The following is a 23,075-nucleotide window of genomic DNA, read 5'->3' on the forward strand; positions in this document are numbered from 1 at the left end:
CGCAGGGGGGGTAGCTGACTTTGGTTTTTCAGATGTTGTGTTTTCCCCTCCGCGGTGCCTTTCGGTCGGAGTAGTAGTGGATGATATCAACAGAGCTCCGTGGCTTGTTTTCTCCGCGATACTACGGACTGGAGGGGAGTCGCTAGAGGACACGAGCATCACGACAGTTTTTTTTCTTTCTTTCTTTCTTTTTTCTCTCTTTCTTACTTGGAGGAGGACGACGCAATTTAGAAAATTAAAGAAAAAAATTATCCGCACCGTGCCGCGCTGACTCCCGTTAAGTTTGGACGGATTTTACGCACAGGTGCGCTGAAGGATTTGAGACAGGCAGTTGGCGGATGGTTGTCGGTTTCGCGGAGAGGAGCCAGTGCCTCTGCGCAAGGTGAGTGATGGACTGATGGGGGAATATTGACAATGGAGTTCGTTAAAATCACAATTTATTGAGCAGATTTTTTAACTTTCTTGTTCGACTTTTGGATCATCTGTTTCGAGCAGAACATGGAAAGTTTTCTAAATCACTCGAGATTTTCTGTGGATTTCCTGCTGGGACAGTCAGAAACAGTTTGTAGTAACCTCTGCAAAGTTTCTGTCAAATCTCAGTGGTAGCACTTGAGTATATTTCCTAATGTGCAGCATCCATTGGTGCATGGTATTATAGTTCCAATATAATGCGTATATTATCCTTTTTTGTGGAGGTTTTATAGAATGATTTCCAAAAAGCAGCACTTTCAATTAATTACTGATTTGCCCAAGGTGCCTGGGCTGTCTCAGGGAGTTGAATTAATGTGAATTAATGTAATTTAGGGCAGTTCATTTGGATTGTTTTCTCCATTCAAAGTTTCAAACTGTGTAAAGTGTCCATCAGAGGATGCCAGAGTCCAATGTGAAGTCCTCTAATGTGTTGTCAGACCAGGAGTGTAAATCACAAAGATACTTAGTTTACAGAGAGACAAAGACAGGAAAAAGCAGCTAAACCCCACACTGACAAAGGTGAAGCCGGAGAATGGATGAGCCTAATGCTGGATAAATGACTTACATGATTAATGGATTATCAAAATAGCTGCAGACTCATTTTCTGGCAATGAATTATTAAAATAATTTACTAAACATTCTAGCTCTACTTCACTTCTCCGTGAATTTAGAGACACTTGGCGACTAGGTTTATCTTAAAATAGAAGTAAGGTTTTTCCTTCTCACAACGTTGCAAGTCAAAGCTCTGCCCCACCTACAATAATGACTTTCTGAGGGATATGAAATGAGACACGTGTCAGATATAATATGGATTCGTCTGGATACATCCAACTCTCTCAAAGCCTTCTCTCATTGCAAGTATCTGTCACTTTGGGAGGAATGTCCAGCCAGCCTCGCGCTGGGCGTCTGTGGCAGGATGATACCAGCTTATGTTCTTTTGAAAGCACTCAGCAGCCTGTCAACAGGACAGACACATACAGTACAGGCTATTTCCAAATATCACTCAGTCAGACACACTGGAAATGAAGTGTCACAAATTCAGACAATTGAATTCATTAACGTCATCACATGCAGCCATCATTTCAATTCTCAGAAAAGGACATCTTCCTCCTCCTCCTCAGGCTACCCTTGCTGCTCTCTGTGCCTTTGTGTTTCCACTGAGTTGCACTGGCTCTATTATTCCACCTGCAGCCCAACCGTCTGAGCAGCGCTGAGGCTTCTGCTCTGTTTACATACAGCTATTGATCACAAGTCAACGCAAGTGATCTTCACTGTTGTGTTGTGATCGATTCTGCCTGCGCTGACTTTTACTGTACTTCAGGTCACTGCAGCAGGCAGGCCGAAGGGGTGGCCGAGGGCTACGGAAAGAGCAACAGCTAGCAATTATTTTCTTGGTGAAATTTGTGAAAAATGGACATGTAATGATCCCTGAGCTCATTAAAAAACGCCTCTAAACTAGAGTTTAAACTATGACTGGATAATATACTGAAAATGCATTGCCAAGCAACATTTTAATGAAATATAAGACCATGAAAAGTAGAAAATCACATTTGGGATGTTTTAAAAATGAACCACTTCCCAAGAACATGTCTAGTTTGACTATTAGTTTCAACTCTGCTGTTTCCTTTAAGTTTCATTCACTACATGATAGCACAGTAAAAGTAATCTCATTGATGTAAATATAATTGCAACCCCTTTTATTTCTCAAATTCTCTGTAGGTAACTTCAGAGTTCAAACCCTAACGGATGATTTAAGAGGGAAACATCAACCCCCAAAATAAAGCTAATTTGCAAATTTGCATCTGCATAATGTCAGACATATGCAGTGTAGCTTTTTCCCCCCAGCTCTGAGCCATCTGAAAGTACAGTAGCCTATTTCATTCTCCCTGTTTCTGTCTCTGTGTCTCTGGGGAGAGAATCTGATTAACCGACTGGCATAATTTACTCAGTCCTAAAGGAACAAACGCGGAAGCAGTGTTGTACTTGAAAAGTGCCCGCTTTCCTTATATACATAAAGATAAAACATATGCATACAGAGAGAGGAAGGCACAAACACTGAGTCACACACGCAAGAAGAGTCGGAGAGCAATAACTGTGAAGCCGTGACGCTCTTGAAAAGTGGCTGCAGCTTCCTCGCTTTCCTTAATAGGACAGGGATTGATTGAGCAAGTGCGTATGTGTGCACGCTTCTCTGTGTGTGTTTGTGTTCACGGGCGTGCGGTTGTTCTAGTTTCTTTAGGATTGATAGAGCATCATGTGTAGGTGTGTGTGTGTGTATCTTTCCCACTAGGAGTGCTCCATAGCAACAGGCAGCATATCTTCTTCAAATATCTTTTTTCTCACACGTCGTATGCCGTGACCTTTCTGCTGACTGCATGCTATATCTTCGCACGGGCGCATCTGCATCTGTGTTAATGCGTGCGACCGTTTACATCAGTGTGTGGGCCATTTGACCTTTCATTGTGTACCTTCATTAATAGCTGCATAATAACTAATATGGAAACCAACCGCTGCGTCCGCCTGCACCATCAAGATATTGAATTTGTCTCATAGCAGCATCAGTGCATTGCCAGCCTTTTTCCAAAGAGCTTTTTTTTTCCCTTCCTCTCAAACAAAGCAGATATCATCTCAATTGTGCAATATTGATAATGATTTGTTATGCTTTGAACAAGTGTCAGATTATCACTTTTAGCCTATTTCAAGTATCTCTCTGAGGAAACAAGAGAGACATCTTTAATATATATCTTGACACGGTTGTCGTGTTATGTTAATATCAGTGTTAGACTAATAACTGGCTGCATATTTCATATCCGGGCATAGCAGACAGAGCTCTTTAGAAATCAATTTTCTTTTGCTCCATCACCATGTTCGGAAAATGGCCCGCTGCCAGATAGGGAGGGAATAAAAGGAAGGAGAGGGGGGTGCATTAGTGAATGAGGAAAGAAAAATGTGCCTATCAGATGTAGAATTCATTCTTTCTCTCTGTGTTTGTCTAAATAAGTTATTCGCTTTCTCAAACTTCAAGACATTCGCGAAAACACACACAGCGAGGACTGTATGCAATTTAAAGCAGCACAGAGACTTTATTCAGGCGGTGTATGTAGGCTAGGTACTGCAAGGTCATGCCCTATTTAGTTCATGCCATTGTGTGTTTGTGGGTGTTTCTGTGATGCACTATCACAGCGTGCAGCCTAAGCTCATACATATCAATAGCACATTCCTTTGTGTGGATGTGTGTTTGGTTCTCATTTACACAGAACATGAACACAGTGCAGCATGACGTTGATACACATGCGTGCTATATTTGTAGATGGAGAATATATAAATATGCCTTACAATCACTGGATTTGTGTTGTTTTATGTGTAAAGGCTTTTGGCCTCTCTTGCTTTATATTCATATTTTCTCAAAGTGAAAGGAAACAAATGCTTTAGTTAACTCTTCCATCTAATACTCATTTAGAAAACGTGTTGTAGTCTGTGAATCATATGACAAAGGACACAAAAACAATGCAACTGAAACAGTGAGTCGGTGTTGGTTCTGGGCAGTGTGGTGTGTAGACTGTTTTTTAAATGCTATTGACTCTTTTGTTTTGAGTTTGTTTCATTTTCAGGTGATTTCTTTTTCCTGGTAGCTCATTACCTTCAGATTTCTCAAAAAACAGCTAAAAGTTTTAACTGCTTTTCTTTTCAGCGTTCTTTATTTTCTTGTTTGATGAGTTGACTGTTAAGTACCATAATCAATGCCATCGATTGTTTCCCTGTTCTTGTAGCTCAAGTTCATGGAAACACAGTTTTCTAACAAAATCTCAAGGGCCGAGCAAGCTGTAAGAGTTGAACTCAAAAGCCAAAAATCAATCTTTTCAGTGTAATAAAATTCACATGGTCCTAAGGTCAGTTCAAAGTTTCCACATCCATTGACTGCAGACTTTTGCAGATGGACAGCGGACATGGTTTCCTTCTTCACTACAAATAGTTGTACATCTTTCTCCTATGTGGATGCATTGCATTGCCCCTCGTATGGAGTAGAAAAACACACAGGACTCCTGTGGGTGTTTCTGAAAGGCTGGCTGTGACTTCTTGCTTTTTGCAGTATATAGCAGCTGGTTACCGACTGAGCTGTATAGCATCATGTCAGTGATTATTCCTGAGGTGTGCCAAGTGCTATGACATATACTGCTGCCAGAGTTCGTTGCCTTCCAAGCAAAGTGGGCGGACGTAGCGCAGCAAGCAATGTCTGGAGGGTTTAACTTTCCAACTGGGTTTTGGGTGCCGTCGACGGAAAGCGTGTACAAATCGAAGCACCTGCAAAGTCCAGCAGCGACTACTTCAACCACAGCTATAAAGATGAATTATAAAGGTGTGGATAACTGAAAACCTCCTCACACCACCTCACCTCAACACAAGCTTTTATTTGGCTTTCCTTGCACACATTTTCAACTGCTACAGAGGACATCCAGGACTTGGGCAGATGATGAACTTGTCACCCAGACTCTTGCAGACCCTTGTGTAAACACAGACTTGGAAAGCATGAGGTGGCCTTTAGAAAGCAAAGCTACCTGCAAACCGAGCAAACAAAAAACTGCAATGTTAAACACAATCAGCCGTCACGATGGCAATCTCAACAAAACATTCAGCCAGCCCAACCTGGAAGTAACCAGAAATGTCCTTCGCCGCTACCATAGTCGCCCAACAACAATGCTAGCCGGTCTTTTTGTAATTATCCCAACACAGTAGGTCAGGGGTGGGCAATCCTGGTCCTCGAGGATCGTTATCAGGCTTCTGCAGAGCTTGATGATGAGCTGATCATTTGAATCAGGTGTGTTGGAAGAAGGAAACATCTAAAACATGCAGGATTGTGGCCCTCGAGGACCAGGATTGCCCACCCCTGCAGTAGGTGATACAGCTGTCATTCATACAGCAGCGGTTAAGTGTGTTTTTGTAAGCTTCAGTACAAGAAATATTCCAATCACTGACTTGCAGTAACGTACACCTCGTATAAAAAGGAGTCTTAATAAGTGTATCACCTCTGCTTTTGTACAAGCATCCCTGCAGGCAACTCACATTTACTCAGACACTTGACAGACACTTAAACACACACGCATACAAAGCAGAAGCCCTCAGATTGACAGCTGATCCTACCATGATATTTGCGCACATGTCCCCTCAGGACCAAAATACATGATCAACTCTCAGCTGTATTGTACTGTAACTATTAATACACCTGCTCCATTGTCAAGCTAGCAGACTTGCAGTAAGTGGGGAGGGCGGGTATTCAATTGAATTACGCCGTGTGATATTCGTATTGGCTGAGCCTTTTGTGCCAGAGAACAAGGAGCTTATTTTACTAATTAGTGAGAGAGAAAATGTCATATTGCTAATTAGCTGTTTGCAGTCATGTCAATTCAATAATGGAGACAAAGAGAATAAGGGAGGATTGAGAGATGTGGGGGGAGGAAAGTTATTACAAAGCATTATTTGGCTTGTGTCACTTCAGTTGTTCCACTCATTGCAATTTTATGCCTGATTTCTTTTACGCTTTTTATTTGTCATTCCGGCATCTTTATGAATGTAGTATTTGCAAGTCTCACTCCAACTTATGTCTTTTGTGCTGAGGTGAATGCTGCCTCGTGGGAAATCTCTTCGCTCCTTGTGCAGTTGCGCTCTAATCTGCTTGTATAATACATACTATACTTGGAAATGCAGTATAATGTTTTTCATGTTTGAGTTTTTGTTTGGGTTTGGGGAAATACATTATTGAAATATTGAATTATAATATTATTCCGCGGTGCTCTGATCTCACTTTCACTCACAGCCACTAAAAAGCAGGTCTATAGCTGTGTATAGCTGTGTTTAATGCTGCATACTGAGGCAGCCATTTGCTGCCAACAGACACAATCCTTGAAGTGTGTTGTTTCGTGCCGAGTGCAATACCATGTTTAAGTCCCTCTTTTTATTGATCCCACTGCTTTCTCGCTCTTGCTCGATCTTCAGACTATGCTTTGATGTCACTGCAGTATCTGAGTGAATCTTGGTGCAAAACCCGGAGACTCAGTTTAGTCTGTAAACGCTTTCAGAGGGAAGACATGAAGATGAAAACACTGTCGGGAAAGTCACACAAAGCTGGAGAAGAACATCTGGGCCAAATGTGCCAACGTAGAAAAACTGTGCAATTAGTTGCTAATGGAACAGATAGACCCCAACAGTTTTATTGCCATGCAGCATAGCATTTCCCATATGTTACAGTAACATAACAGCCCCCATTCAAACTTCAGGCCGGCTTTTTGTCTCCCACCATTAACTCAGTTTGCCTAAGAGTCTGTTGCTCAACACACACACACTCAGAAAGACACACTGAGGCGGAGATGTGCTCAGTTAAACCAGGAAAACCTAACTTTGCCTGGGATAATAGTCTTCTTTCACCCTCTAATGAGTCCATATTGTGGCCTAGAGCGCTAGATCTGCTATTAATACCATTAACATCTAATGGTCCACAGAGAGAGATTTTCAGAAATAAAACTTTCAGACCCTCATGCATAAAATGGTCTTATAAAGGCAGATAGGTTATAAAATCTAAATAAATGAGATGAATGGAGGTCACGAATCGATACCTCGCCTTACAAACTGGCTCGGGCGAACTGCAAATCCACGTTAAAAGCGAGACATGAGCGGCACATAAGCGCTGCCGAAGTGTTTGATCTGTTCAATCCACACCGACTGTGACCTCCGTTTGGCGTCTCTGTCCTCAGAACTGGCTTTCTGTCTGTCAGCAGCACAGAAGAGCTGAGAGGAAAGCAGCCAGTCTTCACCAGGCTGACTGACAGCATACACAGTGTACAAGAGAAGTGAATGCAGTATCACTTAAATGTCAAATGATTCAAGCTCGTATCACGTTACAGCAATTACGTTAGTTCTAAGTTGAGCAGTAGGATATTTACTCGTATGTCAAACTAAAAATTAACAGTTTAGATTTGCTATACAGCTCTGTTGGATTGCAGTCAAGGGAACATACTTGACCAGGTCATAGTTTTCACTTTGTTCTTCTTTAGAAACTTGAGAGATTCTGGCAGTGCACTTTGGATGGTTATCATGCTGGAATATTTCTCTTTTGCCAAGCCTCTGCCGACTGTGAGTTATCTTTTCAGCCAGCATTTTGGTGTATTCAAAGTCATCCGTGGTGCCATTTATAAATGTCATTTCCCCAACAACTTTAGCACACATGCAGCCTGTTGTCATCACACTCCCACCTCAGTGCTCCACTGCTGGGACGACAACACTCACTGTAGTCGTCCTTAACAGGTTCACGGTAAACTTGCTGGACCCCATCTGAACAATTTTATCTTCATCTTATCTGACCAAAGAATGTGCTGCCAACATTTATTAGACTTCATTCATGTACTTTAGAAAAGCTTAATCTTGCAATTCCGTGCTACCAAGGGTGTTTTTCTTGAACACTATCCATAGAGGTTGTTGTCCTTCCTGCTGTCTGAGCTGTCAAAGAAACTCTTATCTCCTTTGATAACCCCTGTGCCAAGACTGGAACAATTGCCTGACTGTGTTTAAGACCAAGATTGTGCAAGTAGCACATTGTCAGTGGCATCATTTTAGGAGGACGACCAGTGCAGCTCTGATTGGTGGTATTATGGTTTGTTCCATACCTCCTGATTGCAGTTGCAAAGTTGTTTCCACCGATTTTTAACTGGTCATCAATCTTCCTGTATCTTTTTCCTTCATTGTGAAGTCTCACAATCAGACTTTTTCAGTTACTCTGGCAATTCCATGTAGTCATGATGCAGACATACAGGTAGAAAAAGCCCGTAGGTCTAAAAACTGAGCAAGTTCTGTGCTGGAAATCACAGGTGTCCTCAATTTTGTTTCAGTGCCTTCAAAACTTGTGTGTCAGTGACACAAGTGTATTTGCTTTTGTTGCATTGGGTTTCTACTATGGGGCCGTGTTTTTAATATAGTCTGTCGAAACTATTTGTTTTTGGGAGTTCATAAGAGGAAATGCTCGACTTGTCAACTTTGAGAAATGCAATTACTGAGAGGTGATACAATTTTAATCATTTGACATTGAAGTTATATTGCACAGGGATGTACTCACCTCTGTTGTATACCGCATATACTGGAAACAGTTTTTGCCATTGTTAAGTAGAGTGAGAAGAGAACAATGTTTTTTATTTATGGTTGCACAGATTTTATCGATTTTTTGGACTGAAAGTCAAACCTGAGCGCCAATGCCTGATCGATCATTGCCAATTCTATTGAAAGTTCATAACATAATAAGTTAACAAACCACGTTTCACTAAGTGATCAGATGACATCTGTCTTGAAATCATTGTGGATTGATACATTTAACAGCAAGAAAGTGTTTCTGCTCCATGAGATGGACAAGTGACCGCTCATTTTGAGCTGTAGAAACTCAATGAGGAAAAACAAACAAACAAGAAATCTAATGTTATTTTTATCTCATTGTTTTGCTATTTCACTGTAATATCCCTTACCTGAACAGAAGAAGTGGTATTAAAGTTTCCCTCAGATTTTCCTTTTTTTTTCTTTTTTCTTTTTAGCATAGGTGTTAAACCTCCACTCAGTATCTCAGTAAATCTCAGTAAATCATTCAAGCAATCAGTCACTCCATTTGTCACTGCCATTGGTTGCGCATCACTGAAACACAAATCGCGAGATAACAAAACTAATAAAACTGTATCTACACAGAAAGTAGTCCATCTCACGCGCCTCTGACAGAACAGATATGCTCCTATTTTAATCAGTTAAGCTGTCTACTGTGGCAGCACAACGCCACATTAAGAGTATTTTTACACTTCAAGCCTATTTTCCTGCATTTTGCACTTGTAACTGCGACTGTGTGTTCGTTTTTCAAAGCATGGATGAGTTATAGCTTAATACTGTACCTGAACACATCCTGCAACGTGGCATATTATGCTGAATGCTAACACGCTCACATTGACATTTCTAACAAGCTGCCATGTTCACCATTTGCACAAAAGGTACACTTGATGGTAATATCAGCCAAAGTGTACCTTGTGTAATAGGACAGATAGGGTTTTTTTTTTTTTGCCCGATAATGGCACTAGATGATAAGCAGGGTTATTACTATTCATCCGTAGAGGAACACGAATGATACATTTCACTCAAAGGTGTACATTTGTACCTCAGGATAGTGTCAGGGGATCGCAAGAGTCAACCGTGAATATCTGTTGGTATCAAGTCGATGAGACAGTGTAAACTATGTAAATTTAAAATCATGGGATCAACAAAGTTATTACAGTTCTTCCTTAAGGAGATACAACTATCCATCTCTGTTTTGCTGTGAATTTTCTAAAAAAATAAAAATAAAAATACATGAGGCATGAAAGAAAATATCATATGATCACCAAAATTATTACAGTTCATCTTGTTTAAACAATAAGTGTCTCAACAAAATTCTACAACTATTGAAATCTTTCAGTCTGGGTCAAAATGGTGAACCATCTGACCAACTAGACATCGCTAGCATAACTAAAAAGATGTTCCTCTGTAATTTTTGAAGCCTTTTTTGCAACAGACACATTCAAGTCTGCATCAAATGTTCAGCATCGAAATCTAGTATCATTGGGAATAATAAAATAAACAGTTGACGAGGCCTCTTTCTCATCAAGACGATAATTTCTTTGGCAAGGAAGAGCTGAGAAAAAACATACACATCTCATGTATCTTTCAAATATTATTTAAATAAAAAATAGTATGCAATCCTTAGAGGAATAAGTATCTGTAACTTCAAGTTGCATTGCAGTTCATTCCAGCATAAGGTGCATAATACAGTAGCTTATCTGTTCTTCTCTCCCAAGAGTAGATAAGTCTAGCCTACACCATCCCTCATGAATAATCCCTGCCCTAAAGGCCACATTTCCACTACTGGGAAAGAAAGAAGGTAAAAGAGATGAGGAAAGAGAGGCAGAGAGATGGCAAGCAAAGTGTGACCGACTATCAGCGTCAAGATGCTCGAACTCAAACAGGAGAATAAGGTTCAGGTAGAATTTGTTGCACAACAAACAGTGAGTAAAGGCAGAGAGAGACAGAAAAACACACGCTGACGATAACTATGAGACTTAAACTATGTTTAAATGACCAGCGAGGAGCAGACAGGGACCCTGGTGGCATATTTGTGCCGCCTGTTTCAGATCTTTAGCTTTTATCTCCTTGTTTTATATTCCACAGCAAGACTTGTGTGTTTGCACCCCGGCTGTATTTGAGGTTGTGTATGTATGCAGTTTGCAGTATTTAGCAAGAACAGTACAAAGCAAGCTCCTGCAGTGCAAACAGAATGAATGTGGATTTGGATTCAGACTCGGGCTGCGGCTCCTTTGAAGACTTTATTCCCTCAGTCTAGTACCTTTGATTGCTACTGTACAAAGGGGAGGGTTATGAATCTGGGAGGGAGTGTGGTGGTGGTGGTGGGGCAGACGAAGGAGAAGACAGTGTTCGGAAAGATTACATTACCAGGAGCGAAATAGGGGGGAAAAAAAAATGTAATGTGAAACATCAAAGTGACACAGCAGAGTGCCTTTGCGATATAGGGTTCCATATTATTAACCCCGCTACCCCTTCTCTTGTTATTCCTACTAGTGACTCATTAGCCAGGTCATTGGCTCACAGGCTGATGTCAATATTTCATCCTCCGCATGCATAATTTGACAGCTAAATCAGAGCAGTGCTTTATTTCAAATGAGATGGATATTGTATAAAATGTGAGCAGAGAAAGTGAAAGAGGGGAACAGACAGTCCGGTTCAGAGCAGCCAATGTATAAACTGAGGGAAAAAAGGAAAGGAAGGAAGGATGTCAAATGAAGCCCCAACCACCTGCTGTTCTCTGTTTTTTATCTCTCACTCTCTCTCTTGCCCTCTATGATGCTTGGCACATTTTCCACTACTGCTTTCTGTCTTTCATAAGTTCATCCTTAGTCCACTCTTTACCCATAAAGCCGTGTTGTCAGGCTGTAAAAGAGCTAAGAATGCATTTCTAATAGGAGCGGTGTCTCTGAAGCTCCCCACGCGGGTAAAACATCATATATCTGTCAATACAATAGGGCTCTCATTTAGTACAACACTATCTAGTTGCAAGTAATATTACGGCCTAATTAATATTCTAAGCCCGGACGACAGAAAACAGCCTCAGTGGTTGCATTTATTAGGAAGGAACAAAAAGGCACATCCAATTCAATGCCAGCTATTTAATGAATGGCGGGCCAGCGGCTGAGATTTCAGGGAGGGCTCGGGGTTCACATCGATGTTAAATACTTGATGTGGTCTTAAAAGAGAATCCCCTTTAGGTTCATTCTGTCTTCAGATGCCTGAGGCTTTCATGTGCTCGCTAACACTCGTCTGGTTTCTGCATTCCTGTGTCTAATTGAGTTTAGGGCTTTTTCATTTTTAATCTGAGCTGCTGCTTCTGTATAAAATTCATCTCTTTCCTTACGTTAACTGTTAGACATTTTCACTTACATATATTTATAGAAATAGTCACCTCTCTTGCAAATTTTGCCGCATTTTCGCTCTGGTTTTTTGTTTCACCCCATCCACCCGCCAGATGTGCTCCTTCTGGTCCCATGTCACCTGCCTGCCACACCTACTTCACCTGCACCCAGTTCCAAATTCACATCCACAACGCTGCCAGATTGTTTTACTGGGTTTGCCTGGGCCTGGTGTTTCTCCTGCATGTCGTCCTGTTTGACCTTTCTTTTCCAGATTTGGATTACAATCTATGCCTTATCCACAGGTTTTGTTTGCCTCTCTTAAATCAGGTCCTCGTCTTGGCACACATTATGGAAGTCAGTATATCTGTATCCGTTTGACTGCATCCATATACTTCTTGTATTCTTAAATGTCCTGAGAACTTGATCTTAGAAGCACCCTAAGCATTATTTGTAACGTCAAATAACACAATTTGATAAGAAATAACCATAGTTAAAAGACAAACAACCTTAAGTATTCTTTATAATGCTTAAAAACTGTACTAATCTGCCTCATCAGCATCATTTGGGTGTGATTTAATTTGATAAGCAGATGACTTACCAGCTGTCATTAGACCAGTGACCAGAAGTAGGTGAACGTTCCTTTTTCCAACTGAGCACCTCTTATACTGAACCTGTGAAAAAAGCACAGACAGAACAGCAAAAATTCAAGGGTCTCGTGTGAAACTGCCAAAAATAAATAACAGCACTGATTCAGAAATAGCACTCGTGGTGAGCTTGATTTGGCTTATTGGCATTAGCTGCTTCATACATGCTTCATAACCGGCTCATTAGCAGCCTCTCCTGATGTGCCATGTTTTTTTGCTGAATTATTGATATTTAATAATTATGTACACCGATCAGTCACGACATTAAAACCAATGAACAACGTTGATCGTCTCCTTGAGATGCAGCGTTCTGCTGGGACACCTTGGGTCTTAGAATTCATGTTGATTTTACTTTGACATGTACCACCCACACAAAAATTTTTGCAGACAAGGCACACTTCCCCCGTGGTTGCAAGGCTCCCCGACGGCCTCCAAAGTACAATCCCAATCCAAGAAGGTCCCATCCTGCAACCGACAAGACCCAAAGGATCTGCTGACAATGTTTCAGTGCCAGATTCTACAAGACACACAGAGTCCCATGTTTGTTCCCTGATGGGTCAGAGCTGGTTTGACGGCACAAAGGGGACCAACGCATTATTAGTTTTAATGCTGTGGCTGGTTGATGTGCATTCATTAAAGCTGATTAGTTCTCCCTGCAGAATCACAGAATGTCAGTTGTCATATTCCTTTAAACTATGTGCACAGTTTGCTCTGTTATTTGAAAAACTTTTTTCTTTTCAACTTGAGTGTTTGTCTGTCTGTGTGTGTTATCGCGGTGAAACGTGGTTCTAAAGAGACACCTACTGTGGTGGGAATAAACACAAAGGCAACTTGAGTACTTTAGCAGGTGTCTGTCCGTCTGTCTGTCTGTCTGTGGGCAGATTTTGCCAACACAACTGGGACACAAAACTTTACAGGTGTGTAGTTGAGATCAAAATGAAGGTGAAGTTTAAGAATTGGTGTTGTCTGATGCAGTGCTTGTGTAATCGTGGAGTAAATAAGTCATGACTTCTGAGTGTCAGAAAGTCAGCATGTTGACGGACACGGGGCGGCTGTGGCTCGGTGGATCATCCACTAATCCCAAGGTTGGCGGATCAATTTGTCTGCTAATCTGACAACACGCAAAGTTGTGCACTGAGTGTTCCCACAAAGAGCAGAGCAACGATTATACAGATTTCCTCCAAATCTTTATAATCTTTGGTACAAATGGTCAATTCCCTGACTTAAGAGTCTCTTACTAAACTGTTCCAAGACTGGCAGAAAACTCTGTGTTCACATAATACCCATAGTATGAAGCTGATGAAGAAAACAGTTGTTCAGAACCTTCTTTGTGACGGCTGACATTAGCGTCCACTCCCACGTATCATCTATATATAAACTCTCTTTACTTGTTGCACACCTCTGTCATAAATGATTACATCGTTTTCAATGACCTCCATGTGCATCTGAGCGAAAAATAAGATGCAAATTACTGCCAACAAGGAATGAAAAGATGAACTGAAGTTTAAGTCTCCACTGATACTAAATATAACACACACTGTATACAATACCCACCTGTTTGTGATTCAGGGTATTTTCAAAATTGATACTTAAGTTGCAACAAATTAAATGCGTGGTGCCCCCATTAAACCTTCCTACTCCCTGCATACCTTCTTTTTGCCTTCCTTCTTTCATTATGTTTCCCACTATCTGTCGCTTCATCTTTTCGCTTCATTGGGCCCGCCATTCCATTAATCTCACCAACAGATTGCCTCTATTAATTAGTCCACATCCCCCATCTTGCATGTAATAGAGATATTAGAGAGATAGGGATATTTCTGCAGTCACAAACACTTATAATTAGCCCAAAGATTAAAAGATAGACTCACGTCTGCCTCGCTGATATCCAGACAGACAGTGCAAGGTCTTTTCTTGCCACAAGATTCAGGAAGGTTGCAAATTCTGCAGCAAATCTAACGTGTCAGTTTGGAAAATATCTGTTCCATCGTGCCTCATAGGACACCTCACATAATGGAGGTAATAATGCACCGAGGCCTCGAGACAAAACAGGTTTGCAGCTTGTCATCTGAGGCATTTCAGAATGAATATTGCAGCGCACAGGCATGTATAAGTAGCTGAGCGAAGGCAAAGGTGATAGTGAAATCTGTTGCTCTAAATCAAATGCATTGCCTTTTAATTTTAAAGTATACAGCGTGGACTGTAGGTTCAATTAGATAATGGACTCGTAGGTTCAGGGTGCACTTAACAGACAAGATGAACAGACAGAGATAATTACCAGCACTGTGTTGATGTGTGTGTGCTGAACATGTGTGTGCACGGAGGAGTTGAGCAAATGCATTGGCTAAATGTAATTACTAGAGCTGAGATAAAGAATACAAATTTCTGTCGCTACGTCTTTTCCCCGCTGACACCTGGAGTAGATTCTGCCTGCTCTCATCACAAATGTTGTGATTCTCAGGACACCGTGCTGTACAAAAGGTCCTAGTCTTTCAAAGCTACTGAAGCTGACCTCTGCAGCAGCGTTTCTTGGGCTATGAAGCACTTTGCCCCTACAAGCCCTCCGTCCTGCTGCTTCCTTGGCAAAAAAGACCTCATCCAGTTTAATGGTTGATGTTCCTGGCCCATTCCCTACAGACCCATTACTCACCCTAACCCTGTCAGAGTGGTACCTACAGGGCACACATAATGAAGAGAATAGAAAATTGAACACAAGACCCCAGAGCACATCATTAAACCATTTTCTATTACAGTACTCTGTATAAAAGCAAAAGAAAACACTGCTGCCAGGTTGTTAAGAACCCTGAGCCACAGCTCCCAGTGGGTGGCTCAGGTCTCTGTGGTTTTACTGGCTGAGTATTCCCAGAGCTGACAAGGTTTTAAGACACTGCTTCTCACCAGGGAATGTGGCTGGAGACCTTTTTAACAGTTTACTTCAGAGACTAATCCTCAACAAAGTTCCTCTTGGCTGTACTCTTCACTCTGCAGCATTATTACTTCCTACCAACATTCAGAACTTATTGCAAGTTTAAGTAAAGAGTGTTTCCCATATATGAATTCAGCAGGGGTGCACTGCCACTGTTGAAATTTCACCTGGTTCCAACACAATTAGCACTTCCTAAACAGCATGCAGCACACTGAGGATAATATCAAACAAATGTACATGCACAGTGTACCGCTAACAGTCCAACAAAAGATGTTTGTGAGTGCTTGTTCAAATATAACTTCCTTGGCAACAGAAACAGGAACACTAGAACTGGGTTCCAGTGTGTCCAAATGTCCACAGCAAAGCCACTGTCACAAGCCAGGCTTAATGATCACTGTTAATCCTGTTATGTTGTGATTTAACACCGTAACTATTCCGTATTGTTGTGACGTCTCTGTCTTTCACATTACCTAATAACTCTTGTGAAAACATTGCACATCTCCATCTCCACACATCTCCATGAGGTCAGCACAACATGTGCAGGATGTGAATAGAACAATTTCAGTTTGTTTGTGCACGGAGAATGAAAATTGGTGCTCAGACCATTTTAAACATAAAAAATGCAAGAATAGCACTTATTATGTCCACTTCACATTTATGTACAAACGACTTTAAATACAGGATTCATTTGTTCGTGCATCATTTGTGCTCATTTGTGCAAGGAAACATGTGTGCTTCATTATTTTTGTACATATCGCTATTTTTTTATTTGACGTGTAATGCTCGGAACGTGAGAATTAATGGGGCAAAAATGCTCATTTTGTTTGCACAAATGTGCACAAATGATGCGCAAACAAATGAGTCCCCCTTTGGAGTCATTTGGACATTAATGGCGTGCTGGGGCCTGTGCTTTAAAAGGCAGTGTTTAATTTCTCAAAAGAGATGCAGCTCTTGTCCCATATAATCATCTTGTTAGTGAAATTATATCGGAATATTCAGATGAGTCAGAAATACTAGCTCATTAAAAAAAAAAAGAGAGAGAGAGTGAGGAGGATGCTGACCCCTGAGGAACTGAGGTCAGTAAAGCAAAGTAGGTGGCATATTGTGGTGATTCAGTGGTATTAATAGCGGTTATATGTGTATTTTCTTTTAAATCTGTTCATATTTAATTTGTATTCATGCACCAAGACTTTTTTAGAGCTCTTTAGATGTCAAAAGCACCCAGTAAATTACCACGCAATGTCCATCAGTTAGCTGTAACTGCTTTATCCCATTGAGGGCTGCAGGGGGCTGGAATCTACACCAGCTGAGATTGGGCAACAGGGAAAGTATACCTTTGACCAGTTACCAGTTCATGGCAGGGTTAAGACAAAGAGACAGACAACCATGCACGAAATCACATATATAGATAATTTGAAATCAACAGCATGTCTTTGGACTGTGGGAGGAAGCTGGAGCACACAGTGAAAACCACAGAAAACATGCAGACTCCACAAAGAAAGGCCCCAGTCCAACAGTGCAAACCGTCCCTGAAGTGAATATGAGTAACCTTTTCTAAAATGATTCTAAGGTTGATTTGACCTTAACCTTGCAGACACGCACAATGGAAACACTGAAATGCTGGGTCTCAAAGTATTTCTTAGCTCACAAATTGCATTTTAAAATTCCAATCTTCAGATGAAGGTTTAAAAGACTTTGTAATTCATTCTGGGGAGAGCGACTTTTTTGTGTTGATTGCCAATTATATTCTCAGTTTGATAACTTATTGAGCTGATTCAGCCTTATGAACTGATGTCTAATAATAGTAAGTCATTATTTTTGGATTTATTGTGATTAAACTGATGATAATCAGTTGTGATAGAAGGAAAGGATGAAACCGAGTCTCGGCTTCTTCAGCAAACATGAAGGAAAGAACTGGGTAGTCTTTGACCTCATGTTCGACCTCGCATTAGACTTGAAAATGTTTTGTTATTTTGTTTAACGCAAGAATTAATCTGCCAAATAAAAGCAACAAAATCAGCTGCTACAGTGTTGTGATTTCAACTGTTTGAGACGTGTGAGTCAAGAAGCAGAACCCTGTGAAGGTGGCAAGAGTGTAAAAGAAGTTAAAAGAACAGGCCGTGACGCTGTCTGACTGGAGCCAAGTGCATAAAAACTGTTGGAACATCATGAATGGAGCCTCAGAGTGGAGGTTAAACTGAAGACTGTATACAAACTATGGTGTAACAAAAAAATAAAAATAAAATAGGCAAAACAAGAATTTCTTCTTTCAGAGTCCTCTTTGTTCTTCTTGTTTTTGTGCCATGGCCATGATTTCAGTCTAGCTTTAAATTGCAATGAGAAAATAAAACAGAAAGCACTTTTAATTCTGCAGCTGCTACTCCAAGTTTCCAACCTCCAGGGCAAAGCAGCAACAGATAAAGCTGGTTGACAATATCTGATCTCTTAAGGTGGCCAGAAAGTGAAAACCCAAGTGTCTTGTAATTCTGAGGCCAAGGGAGGAACGTCCTCCTACTCCCCTGCTGCACACACGGTTATACTATTTTATACTATTATTTGTTTTGATGCATTTCTAAAAATGAAACGAAAAAAAATGAAAAATTCAGGTTTTCTTGTTCATTGCATTATCAATAAAGTTGTATCTAAGGGTTTACTTTTTTTTTTTGGTTTTGTCTCAACTTCCTGCTTCGTGTTTCTAAATGATTTAAAAATAAATAAATTTTTAAAAAAAAGTTTATTGCAAAGTAAAATGTCGAAACTCAAGCCAGAGCCTCGGGCCATTGTTTCCAAGACTGGAGCCAAAATCATCCATGAGAGGATGTTCTGACAGAGAGGATCAGCATATTTTGGGCTGAACTGTCATCATGAATCTGTCATTCTGAAGGAAAACTATCTCTAAATTGAGATAAGATATTTGCATTCCCATGCACCTCTAACACACACTGTAGGGTTCACTGACATTTTATTCCGTTCTGCATTTTAATCATATTCCTATTTGCATATGTTTGGGGCGTGTGTGTGTGTGCGCGCGCATGTGTGTGTGTGTTTGTGTAGTCTCAGATGAAGATGAAGTCTGCGGGCGTCGTGGATGGAGGCTTGTTCACAGAGAGCTATTGTAACATCTGCAATGCCCAGCTCATCTCCGAGTCCCAGCGCACCGCTCACTATGAGGTGAGTCTGTCTCTGTTTTGGAGGTTTTTTCTTCGGTTGCTCTGGACTAACAGGCCGAATGGAAGAACACACTAAGCTTCTCAGACACAGAACAGTAAAAAAAAAAAAAAGAAAATGTTGCTATGATTAATGCTTTCACTGGCAGATTCCTGCACTGTACACTTTGCAAAAGCCTTATTTGTACCAATTTAGGTTTGTGCCGTTCAAAACTGTGCTCATCCATTATACATAGACTTAATGCAGCATGGTAATGCTAGTTACTTGCACACAAACAAACACACACACACACTTTTTGTTTTAATGTAGTCTACCTTTCAGCAGACTGTCTCAGAGTAATTTAATGGATGGCCATTAAATAATCAGCCACTGCATTATTTAACTATGTGTGTGTGTGTGTGTGTGCACGTGCACCTCCGAATGGAGCGTGCTTGCATGCGAGTCCTGCATCGAGGTCGTCCTTGATTACAAGACACAATTGGGATTAACAAGCAGACTAATGAGGACAAGGCCGTTATCTGGAGACACTTAAGCAAGGACAGCGACAGTGTGTATGTGTCTGGATACATGTGTACCTACCATATCCACTTGGCAGTTATCTATTTCTGTCCCTCATCCGAAGTCTGACAAAAACACAGAGCAGAGCAGATGAACAGGCAAGCTGAGTCACCGCATGTCGTCAGTGTCACCCGTTACAAAAGGTCTCCGTAGAGGTCAGTAGATCAAGGAGACGAGGCAGGAAACAGTTTGAAGGCAGGGAGATCTTCCATCAGGATGGAGGGCAAAGCAGCTTTACTTGTGCTTATTTCAGCTTGAAAATGAGCGAAAAATGGTGCGCACTCGTTTTTCTAACGCCACCAAATATTATGTTGATTAAATACGATATGTAGTGTCCTTGTCTCAGTGAGGCAACTCTGATTTTCTTTTACTTTAATCACCTGCGTTTGTAGTTCTTTGAAACTGCAAATTTGTTTCAGCTTAATGAAAATAGTCTTTTTTATTTCTTAGCCTAATGAGTTTATATTTAAAAAGCCATTTGGTGTTTCTTAAAACATCAATTTCAACCTAACTGCCAATCACAGTTGTGGAAAGTTACGAAAATAAACTATAGTTCATCATTTAACTTGGATGAGTTGCACCACACTTTTTGTTCCGGAGTCGTTTCAAAGACGACGTTTATTAAATTATAAGTGCACAGTGGTAGGCAGTGAATTAAACATTGACCTTCGTCATGCTTTGAATTATTTTTCTTGCTATGAAAAGAAACAGCCATTCCTTATTTTGACCCTCTAAACCCTAAGCACTTTCTGGATGTTTTCTTTTTGTTTATTTTTTTTCCTTGTCTTTGTACATTTTTACTCACTGTGGATTCATTTTCCACTCCACTGTAAAGTCCTTCACCTCCATGGGAACAGCTTGACCTTGGCTAGAAGTAGAGAAGCCTCACAACTCTCTTTTGTGCAGTATAAAAAAGGTATTGTGCCACAAATCAGAAAAAGTTAATACTTGAACAAATTGAATCAACATGTGCAACATTTTTCCAAGTGCCCCAGATGTTACCAACACTGGAAAACATGTTGGTTCTATGACCAAGTGTTTCACTACGTCCATTTTTAATTTGCTTTTATGCTTGTGTCCGATATTCTCCTCGTTAATACAGCCTGCAGTTCAGCCTACTTTAGCAAAGTTTCTGAATTTTTGTCACATGATTGTCGGTCACAGCTTGGACACCCATGAGTTCTAGGTTGCAACATGAAGTGCAGAATTTTTTTTGTTTCCTACAGAATCTCAGTAATGGTTTTTTTTTTTTTTTAAATTGACATGTAAAATAAAGTGATTTTAATTAAATATCACAATTTTGAGCTTAAATTAAGAGTAATTTTTCTGATAAAACAGAAAGTCGCACATGATTAGTTAAAGGCCTGTCAGATTCTTTCTGCTTTTACAGTCTCTGATAAGTGATGTAACTTTGGCAAAAAGAGAGCTCCAGAAAGTGTCATTTTTCTTCAATTTAAAAAAGTTTCACACTAACTATCAAACAATACATGGTGAGAAGTCTGCTAATATTCCAGTCTGGTATCTTTAAAAACCTGTTGTTGTATTGTTTTGTTGCGTTGCATGACATTTACTCGGGGTTGGGGGCAGCTCTTTTATTGGCACACTTTTGCTTGCACATGAAGTCTTTTCTGTTTGCCGGATCACCTCATCATCTCTCAGATCGTCTCTAAATGCAACCCGTCTGACACCTTCATGTATACATCACCACAAAAAGAGGACGTGGCAGACATATATCTATAGCTCTCCTCTGCTCTGCCCGTCTCCTCCTGCTTGATCTGACACTTGGGGAAAACACAAAAAGAAGAGAGACAGGCTAAGTCCATTAGAGCGGGGCGAGTGCTGATGGTCAGTGCAGGGTAACCATGGTGAAACAAGGTCCTGCTTTTAGCCCATATCCCAGAGCCATAAAGCACATGACCATTTATACACCTATAAACACTAACATACACTCAGATGCACCAACACACACACACACACACACAAAAGCGCTGACAAAATGCATTAACAGCAGTCTGACAAGTGAGGAGGCATGTGAGGTGGTTGTGGCGGTTGGGGGTGGGGGGCTGTTTTCCTGGGGGCACAGGATCCAATCTGAGCAATGGAGCAGCAAGTACAGTGTCTTGTCACAGTCTCCCATTCACTTTCTTTATGTGCTGTTTAAGCCATGATACGCATTTACAAGTTCATCTACAGAACATAACTCCACGTATCATATGGACTAAGGGGTAAAGTGGTAAAGCCGTTGACAAATCAGTCTGGCTTTGATTGAATCACATCCGTCTCACATCAGTCCGGAGATTCACTTTATTTATTTTTTTGTCTCCTGAGATGCTTCTCCTTATCACCGTCTCGACTTGCATCCCTGCACTCTGTTGCACAACAGTGTGTCTTTAACCTGCACATGTGGCAGTAAAAGTGCAATCTTTCTGATTGTGTCAACACTTTTCTCCGGAAAACAGCACCAGCGGTGGAATTCGCAGATAATGATGGGAGTTATATAGTAGGACGGAGTGAAGGCCAAGGCACGGTAATGAAATGATACGTCTGGAGCGAGATAGGTGTGTCGACCCGGTACGCAGAGCTGTCTAAACACACACACATTTGCTAATCTTTGCCCTGCAGATTGTCCAGCGGTTTTCATTGTTTTGCATTAAAGTGACAGTTAACAGCTTCAAGGACAGCCCCCTGTCCTTTCAGATGAGCGTTGTATTCCTGCTTATAATACCTTATAGCCCCTATAGTTGGAAAGCACAGACAAACCAAGGGCGCACACAGGCAGGTGAGGCGAAAGTACAGAGCTGAAAATATCTCTCACTAAATTATAATCTGCTTTTCTACATCATGTATTAATATATTCAATATCATTCTTTTCAGCAGCGATTCCATTAAAATGTTCTCCTTCTTACAGATTTTTAAATGAACCAAGATATATTATCATTTCAATTTTACTATAATTTGTGCCATTCAGATTATTTCCTCACTTTTTTTTTTTTTGTTAGCACTTCACAGAGTCAGATAAAGCAAAGAGGCCTCAACCTCCCTCCCTCAACATCTTACTCAGGGCCCCAGAAAGCTGAGGTTGGCCCAGGCAGCCATTAGTCACCCAGCCTGGGGCAAGATGTCTGCTAGCATCATCAGCTGAAACAGAGATAAAAGCTTAGAGGGGGTTGCCAAGGTGGAGTGACAGTCATTGATTTTTTTTTTCTCGCTTGGCTCAGTTGATACAATAAAACTCACCGGCTGACTTTCTTTCCTTCTCTCTTTTCTCTCTCTCTCTCTCAGAGTAAGAAACATGCCAACAAGGTACGCCTGTTCTACATGCTTCACCCAGAAGATGGAGGACCTCCTTCCAAAAGACTGAGGCCAGATAACCCAGTACGCTCTCACTCACTCTGTGTGTATGTGTCAGTGTGTGTGTGCCTGTGTTAATTGCATTTTCACTCCAAATTAGAATTTCCAAATTGAAACATGCTTTTAATAATTACTGAGGAAGTAAATGCACCAGTTTTGCAGTTTAAACCTGTGAACTACCAAACAAAAAGTGGCTGTCGGGTTTGAAAGGCGCGTTATCTTTAAACGATCACCACAATTACACCATTCATCAGAGCCAGAAAGCATAAAGACAGGAATAATTAACAAGTTTTTAGCTTCCTGATGGTCCTTGAATTACTCATCTGTGGCATTCTGTCAGAAAAATTAAGAAAATCACAGCTTCAAATTGCGCAAGAAATGACTTTATTTTACATGTTACAATAAAAATTACCCAAAAATAAAAATGTTTGTTGTAACTCGATTCAGTAAAAAACTAAATATTCTGCACTTCTTGGTGGAACTATG

At 40.8% G+C, this 23,075-nt stretch overlaps 1 protein-coding gene across 1 annotated transcript in view; it reads left to right on the plus strand.

The window, feature by feature from the left end:
• Positions 1-288: 288 nt before the first annotated feature.
• The window catches only part of LOC103355833 (zinc finger matrin-type protein 4), a 58,142-nt gene continuing 35,355 nt past the window's right edge, over positions 289-23,075 (plus strand). Inside the window, 3 exon segments of the mRNA XM_074465719.1 lie at positions 289-382; positions 18,567-18,683; positions 22,521-22,613. Of these exon segments, the coding sequence (XP_074321820.1) occupies positions 18,573-18,683; positions 22,521-22,613 (204 nt within the window). The 5' untranslated portion in view covers positions 289-382; positions 18,567-18,572.

This window comes from Stegastes partitus, unplaced genomic scaffold (genome assembly GCF_000690725.1).
Source record: "Stegastes partitus isolate 25-593 unplaced genomic scaffold, Stegastes_partitus-1.0.2 Scaffold169, whole genome shotgun sequence".
NCBI lineage: Eukaryota > Metazoa > Chordata > Actinopteri > Pomacentridae > Stegastes > Stegastes partitus.